The 8,074-nt window shown below is 44.9% G+C and overlaps 1 protein-coding gene across 3 annotated transcripts in view; it reads left to right on the top strand.

Moving 5' to 3' along the window:
- The first annotated feature begins 205 nt into the window (after positions 1-205).
- Positions 206-8,074, top strand: part of LOC102819854 (secretory carrier-associated membrane protein 1-like) — a 142,206-nt gene continuing 134,337 nt past the window's right edge. The window contains exon 1 of one of the 3 annotated variants that reach the window (XM_006875194.1): positions 206-350. In XM_006875194.1, coding sequence (XP_006875256.1) covers positions 294-350 — 57 coding nt within the window. In that variant the 5' untranslated portion in view covers positions 206-293. The remainder of the gene's footprint in view (positions 351-8,074) is intronic. The other 2 variants (XM_006875195.1, XM_006875193.1) reach the window with 2 other exon arrangements.

Here is an 8,074-nt window from a genome sequence, read left to right as displayed (position 1 = left end):
CCCGGCTCTCCCGCCCGGCTCCCTCCGTCCCTGATCCCACTCGGTCTAAGCCAAATTCCGGAGTGCTGGATTCCAGTCGGGAAAAACGGGACGGCGAACAGGAGCGGCGGTGCCAGCTGGGAGCCCGCCGCACCGGGCATGCTCAGTGGCGCGGCCGGCTGGGTGGCCTCGCAAGCTGCACCCGGATCTGTTCGGCGGCCGCGGCGGCGACGTGAGTGCGCAAGGGGGCGGCGGCCTCGCCTCGTCTCTCGGTCTGCGCCTGGGTCTGGTGGGAGACGCCGAGCGCCGCCGAGATGTCGGATTTCGACAGTAACCCTTTTGCGGACCCGGATCTCAACAACCCCTTCAAGGTGAGCGCGCATCCCCCTACGCCGCGACGCGTCCTTGTTGGTGAAAACAGACAAGTTCGGTCGCGGCCACTGCGCCCGCCCTTCCGCCCCTCTCAGCCGTCCCGAGAGGGGCTGGGGGCCGCCGCATCCCAGGGCCAGGTGGCGCCCGGCCACCGCATCACTGCTCTGGGGGGTCGAGATGGCACCTCCTCCGCCCCTCCCCACCTGCCAGGCCGGGAGGTTCGTGCCCGGCTAGGAGGGGTCCTGGCCGGCTGCAGCCACCCCTGGGAGCCGTCACCTGCCCGGCAAGTGTGGCAGGCAGGCCGGGCGGGGCCGGGCATCGGCGGGGGTGGGTGCCCGGCTAGGGTGGGGTTGTCATGGGGACCCGAGGCGGCGGCGGCTGCGTGGGGTGATGGCAGAGGTGTGGAGGAGGAGAGAAGTGAGGGCATTCAGTACGCTGCAAAAGAAAGAAAGAAAGAAAGAAAAATATTGTGTTTTTATTTATTAAACTTGTGTTGCGCCCAGATACCACCAGTGGCGCTGCCATCCCCCCCGTTGGCCTGAGATTAAGGGTACTGGTTTCAAAGCATACTAAGTTAAAAAGAAATAAACGTATCTGGAAAACAATAGTGCACGTGGACGACATTTTCCTACCTCTCTGCTACTAGCAAGGTAAACGAAGGGATATTTTCCAAGCTCCTAGTGCGTCACCGGTTTTCCTGGCTGTATGAGGATACCATTTTGCCATATGAGCTGCTTTCCTTCTTGGAGTCGACTTTATCAAACCCAGTTTCGAAAGAGCTTGGCATAGATACTGGCCCAAGAAGGCGACTGAAATGTTGATTGTCTGCATGCAACATCAAATAAATATCTCTCTAAAAGTACTACCGGTTTCCTAATCTGCGTTGTTGCTTAGCACGTGTAATTTGTTTCCAACTGTTGGTTGAAGTTGGTGGTTTCTTAATCTCTCCTGCATATAAGCAATAGTAACTTTAATTTGTGGTCACACAGTGTTACTTCCGGTTGGTTGAGTTCGCATATCTAAGTTTTACACCTGCTTTAGCTCTTATTCAGAATCCTGGAAGAGGAAAAAAACTCTGTTTTGAAATTAGCTTGGTAATTTCCGGGAAGATTATTTTAATGAAATGATCCTGGTGACCACAGACCACGTAAGTAGAAATGTAGAATCGACTTCGTAACCATTTCATTACCTGTAATGTCGCTTAAAAACATTTCTGTACAGCTGGCCTGGAACTTTCTGGATTTTAGAGATGATGCACTTTGAGAGTATTTTAACCTCACAAGTTCTGTTTCAGTATTGTAAGGAAACATTTTAAGGAAACATTTCATAAATTGCCAAATGGTGTTATTTTAAGATATTTTGAAAGTATAAAATTAGGAACCTGCTAGCTTTTCCTAATCTACATAATTCAGTGACAACCTTATGAATGAAGACGTCACAAAAAGGCTTAGTCTGGGCTAAGAAGACAATGTCTTGCCATGGCAAATGAACTGGCTACATGAAATGAGCCTTGAAATAGAATGACCAAATAGAAAATAAACAGTCAAACTGTCAGTTGCTGAATAAACAACATCACGGAATTACGTAGTTGCTGTAGTAATTCTAAACCCCAAGTAGTTTTACATACTCATCCCATGTGGCATAAAGTGCTATACCTTTTCTGTTCTTTGTAAGTGGAAGCATCAGAGGACAATGATTTTTCAAGTTCAAACAGTTCTTCAGGGGATGAAGACTTTAGTTCTTAAAAAGACTTGATTGTTCAAGTGTTTTGGTGATTGTCACAGCTCTTCCATTTATGGCCAGTTGCCCTTTCTATTCTCAAAGTAAAGCTTTTATTTTATGTGTCTATATATCTAGAAGTCCTGGTATGGCACTGTGGGATAAAAGCACTGTATTGCAAAGTTGGTTTGAACCACGCGGTCGGCAGTTCAAACTCACCAGCTGCTCCTCGGAAACCCTATACAGGGTCTCTGTGAGTCAGAATTGACTTGACAGCACTTAACAAAGACAACATATGTATATATGTATATAGGAGTAATCGGAGTCCTGGTGTGGTGCTGTGGGTTAATGTGCTGGACTGCAAGGTTGGTTTGAACTGCAGGGTCGGTGGTTCACGCTCACCAGCTGCTTCTTAGAAACCTTATATAGTATTGCTATGAATCAGAACTGTCTCAATGGCACTTAACAACAACAATATATGTATGTATATGCCTCTTCCTCGTGCTACTTTTGGTGTCTTTCTATGTTCATGTACTATTAATTTCTGATCCTTTCTACTTAAGTCTGAAAGTTTCTAGACTAATATTTGTCTTAGCTAATAATCATCTCTCTTTTCAGTATTTAAATATTTGAAATGATAAAAAATAAAGTTCTTATCAAAATACATAAGGTAACGTCCTAATTTCTTCTTTAATTCCTACTTGGTTTCCATGTTCCTTTTGATCCTTACCATCTCTTTTCCTTTACTTTTATGTAAGGAATACTTTTGCAAGCGTCTTCATTTGAACCATGTTATGAAAATAATTTCTAAGTACAGTTTTCATAGAAAATATATTCTCTGTGACTTGTGAAGTCCTGGTGTGGTGCTGTGGATTAATGTGCTGGGTGCAAAGTCAGTTTGGACTGTAAGGTCGGTGGTTCAGTCTCACCAGCCACTGCTTGGAAACACTATAGAGGGCCGCTTTGGGTTAGAACTGACTCGATAGCACTTAACAACAACAACATGTTTACTAATGACGCTGTAGGATAAATATCGACAGCTAACCACAAGGTCAGCTGTTCAAACCTACCAGTCACTCCTCAGAAACCCTATACAGGGTCGCTATGGGTTGGAATCGACTCTACAGCACTTAACAACAACAACATAGACAATATACATCTATTGAGCTATTATTGCATATCCTTGTTCTGTTCATTCATTCATTCAACAGATACTGAAGATACATCTCTGTCCTTAAAGATTTAGTCTAACATGAACAAACTACTTGGAAAGTGAAAGACAAGAAGTTCAAAAAGCAGCAAAGGTCAATGATTCAGGCTCTTACAAGTCAGTATAAGAATGAGTGATTAAGTGCCAGAAGGAATACAGTTTGTTCATAGGAGAGAAAAATTTCGTAAGTAGTATGAAAATCTCATGCTTTCTAATATTCTTGTGCTTATTAATATCTAAAGGAGCTCTGGTAGCGTAGTGGTTACAAATCGGGCTGTGAACCTCATGGTCAGCAGTTCGAAACTACCAGCTGTTCCGCAGGAGAAAGATGAGGCTTTCTGCTCCCGTAAAGATTTACAGCCTCGGAAACCCTGTACAGGGTCGCTATTAGTCGGAACCGACTCCACGGCACATAACAACAACAACAATAATATCTAATTAGTTTGCTGGCATATCCATTGTTGTGCCAGTGGTATTCCATGCCCTTGTTGGCTTCTCTATGTCATCAAATATAATGTCCTCCTCTATCAGTTGATACTCCTGATGACATGTCCAAAACAAGCCAGCTGGACAGTGTTCTTTAGCTTTAGTGAGCCATAAAGTTTTCAGTGACGAAATTTCAGAGGTAGATCGCCAGACCTTTTTAAGTAGTCTGCCTTAGTCTGAACATTCCACTGAAATCTGTCCATCACTGGTGACCCCGCTGGTATTTAAAAAAACCCTCTGGCATCACAGCAAAATCCTAGCCGCCTCACGACAACAGACTGACAGATGAATGGTGTCCCCTGGGAATAGTCCAGACTTTCCCCATAGTGGTGGCAGTGGCAAGAGGGCAAGAGTCAAAGCCATAAGGCTTCTAGAGTCCTTTGTCACTGCTGCTACATTCTGTTGGTCAAAGGCCAGTTCAGATTGAAAAAGGGGTCGAAAGGGTTAGACTCCAATTCTAAATTGGAAGAGTTTTAGATGATGCAGACCGTTAATGAAAAGTTGGATATTCAGGTCCACCTAGGGGCACCTCTGAGGAAAGGCCTGATGACTTACTAGAAGAATCCCTCATTGAAAGTGCAGTGGAGCCCAGTTCCACTCTGACACTCATGGTGGTTGCCAGGAGTTGGAATCACCTCAGTGGAAACTGGATTTGGTTTTCTTGATGGTGAGGGCTTGTAGAAACTTTGTGACTATTTTTAATACACCACAGCCTGCCCTCTTGCTGTAATTATTTTACAGTCCTCCTCATGTGAAAAATCATCTCTTCCTGAGGTTCCTGACAGTCTCATCTCTTTTGAGACATCAAACTTGAGATCCAGGACCTCACAGTCTGCCTTAGTTCTTATGCAATTGAGAGTCATCTGATACAGTTTCCCTCTTCCCTTTTACTTTCCTTTAAAAATTCTATGTATTTTGTTGTTGAGAACATATCCAGTAAAACATAAACCAATGAAACGGATTCTACATGTACAACTTGATGATATTGATTATGATTTTTGAGTTGTGTAGCCATTCTCGCTCTCCTTTTCTGAGTTAATTGCTCCCTCATTAACATGAGCTCATTGTCCCTTAAGGTTCCATCTATCTTTTGAGTTGCTGTTGTTAAGTAGATGTTACAGAAATACCTACATTACTGTTGTTAAGGACCATGGAGTTGGTTCCGACTCATAGCAAGCCTGCATAGGGTTTCCAAGGAGTGGCTGGTGAATTTGAACCACCAACCTTTTGGTTCAAACTGACCTTGCAGTCTGGTGCATTATCCCAGTTCTTTAAAAAGTATAATACTCAAGGTGACCTTTTTAACTAGCTAAGCTATTGTTTAGTTTTAAGACTCAAGGGGTTATTTTTGGATTATGGTTTAAAGATGATCTCAGGCAAAAGTGGGAAGAGGGTCATCGATCTTCCATAGCTCAAGAAAGTCTAGAGTTAATGAGAATTTGAAATTCTGTCCTGCATTTCCCCCTTTTGATCAGAATTCTTCTGTGGAATCTTTGATCAAAATGTTCAATAATGGTAGCTGGGCATCATCTAGTTTTTCACGTCTTACGGCAAAAGAGGCAGTTGTTCACAGAGGCAATTAGCTACAGCAACTACCATCTGGGGCCTGATTTCGCCTGGCTTCATAAGAGGGACAGAGAATCAGATTCAGAATCAGCTCAAGGCTGATTCCTGTGGAGTAGAAGTTGGACATGCTTCCACACTACAACCTTCTTTATGCTATTTGGACACCAACCGTCCCTCCCACAGCACTCTGCTTCACATCTGGGTTCAATAATCCATTGCAATGGCCACACAGAACTCAGAACAATACTCATGATTATGGCACTTACCAGGAAAGTGAACAGGATCAAAAAAACAAGTCGGGATGCATCAGTTCTCGAGTAGGAATGCCTCTTCTCTGCCGTACTGCAGACATGCCTCGCTCTTGTCTTCAGCTGCTCAGCTATGTGATTTCCTGGCCTCTACCCCAGTCCATGGGCCTAGAGCCTGCAACGGTTTTGTTTTTCCATGTTGCCACCTCTGCTGTTGCTGCTTTTCTAGGTGGACTCTCACACTCCACACATTGTCTGCCTTTTTGATGATACTGGGATCTTCTTTCTCCGCTTCTGATCTGGTTCTTTCTAAACCTAGCTGGAAGACAAAGCTAACCAATCCCAGCCTTATAGTCCTATATACTTATTTGCATAGTCCCACCCAATCACTTGGTGGAGATTAAGAAGGCATTGGATAGAAAAGCCATATCCAGTAAATTCAAGGTATCAGAGTCACACATTCCATATTCTCCTCTTATTCCTGACTCTCCTTCTTCCTATGTTGTTCGAGGTAGAGACCGATGTTGTGCCTTGGATGTTCAGCTTGCCATCTTTTAAGCCCCCAGACACTATGCAATGAAGTAGGAGCATGTAAACATTAAATACTTTGTTAGTCCAGTTAACTGGGATGTCCCATGAAACCAGGACCCTATACCTTCAAACTAGAGAACCAAATCCCATGAGGTGTTTAGTTATACCCAAGTAACCTCAGCAAGTAATTTTTTTTTTTTTTTGGTCATTGTTGTTGATACATCTATCATTGTTGTTATTAAGTACTGTGGAGTCAGTTCCGACTCATAGTGACCCTGCACAGGGTTTCCGAGGCTGTAAATCTTTACGGGATCAGAAAGCCTCATTTTTCTCCTGAGGAACAGCTGGTAGTTTTGAAGTGCTGACGTTGAGGTTCACAGCCCGATTCGTAACAACTACGCTACCAGAGCTCCTTATGACTTTTTCCCCCCTGCCTCAGGTTTGTTTGTACAAATAGCACAGGAGGACACCAGCTCCATGCAGATGGTAGCCCACAGGGTCATGCCAGTCCCTCTGTCCTCAGACGGAGAACTCTATTCCATCTTTGTGGGGGCTTTGGCATCTTTGGGAACCTGACTTGGGGCCTTGGCTCGGGCTGGAGTTGAGGCCTTGACTGGAGCTGGAGTTGAGGCCTTGGTTGAAGCTTCAGCCTTACTCTGAGCACTGGCCTTGGACTTTGGCCCACAGAGCCTCAGACCCTTGGCAATGCATGCCTGAGCATGCTTCCCCTGCTTGGAATGAGATTCAGTGTAGGCCAGTTGACTGAACTTGTGGTTGACACCACAAGCTTGGGATCTTAGGCTTGACCGCCTTGGGCTTTACAAGAGCCCTGACAGCCTCGGCACGTGCATCCATGGCCTTGGCATTGTTGGCCTGCATCATCATCAGGCCCTTCTTGTTGTGCTTCTTGGCAAAGCGCATGTTCCTCAGAAACTTGGAGTCTACCCCCTTGAGAGACTCATATCATTGTGATCAGGGTTTCTTGATACCATTTCTGTGCCGTTTTTGGGATTGATTGTGCGTGGTGTGGTTTTTGGACTTGGCCATGTTTACACCGACGCCCACAGCTCCCGGTGTACCAGGGACCGGAAGAGAGAGCTATCATACGACTTTTGCCAATTCCATTTTTTCATAGGTATATAACTTCTTGACAGCCACACAGTCATTAGCTTGCAACCCTGCATTCATCAGTGCCCTTTTCCATCACCCTTAATCCACCTTCCCTATTCCTTTCCACCTGTGGTCTTTATATTCATTTGCCTTTTCTTACCATTTTATATTAATGTTGTTATTGTTATTCTGAAGTGCCAACGCGCCAGTTCTGACCAACAGTGACCCTGTATAGGGTTTCCTGTATGGAGTCCTGGTGTGGTGCTGTAGATTAATGCACTGGACTGCAAAGTCGGTTTGAACTGCAAGGTCAGCGGTTCAAGTTCGCCAGCTGCTCCTCAGAAAACCTATAAAGGCTCTCTATGTGTAGGAACCAGAACCGACTTGACAGCACTTAACAACAATAACAAATAGTGTTTCCAAGGAGCGGGTGGGTTTGAACCGCCTACCTTGCAGCTCAAACAGACTTTGTGGTCCAATGCTTATCTTACAGTACCACACCAGGACTCCTTATACAAATGAAGTGAGACAATATTTGTCCTTTTGTTACTGATTTATTGTCCTCAGAATAATGTCTTCATGCTTCCTCCATACTACGGCATGTATCACGATTTCATTTCTCCTGTCTGAGTAGGATTCTGTTGTAGCTACAGACCACATTTTATTGATTGACTCATCTGTTGATGGGCATTTGGTTTGCTTTTACCTCTTGGCTATTGTGGGTGGTGCTGCAGTGAACACTAGTATCAACATCCTTTGGGTGTAGACCTAAGAGTGGAATTGCTGAGTCATATTGGAGTGGCGCTGTAGGATAAGCACTGGGCTGTTAACCTTAAGGTTGGTGGTTCAGACC

The sequence above is a fragment of the Chrysochloris asiatica genome, unplaced genomic scaffold, assembly GCF_000296735.1.
Source record: "Chrysochloris asiatica unplaced genomic scaffold, ChrAsi1.0 scaffold00313, whole genome shotgun sequence".
NCBI lineage: Eukaryota > Metazoa > Chordata > Mammalia > Afrosoricida > Chrysochloridae > Chrysochloris > Chrysochloris asiatica.
Note: the sequence above shows the minus strand (reverse complement) of the source record. Positions and strands in the feature narration are given on the sequence as shown.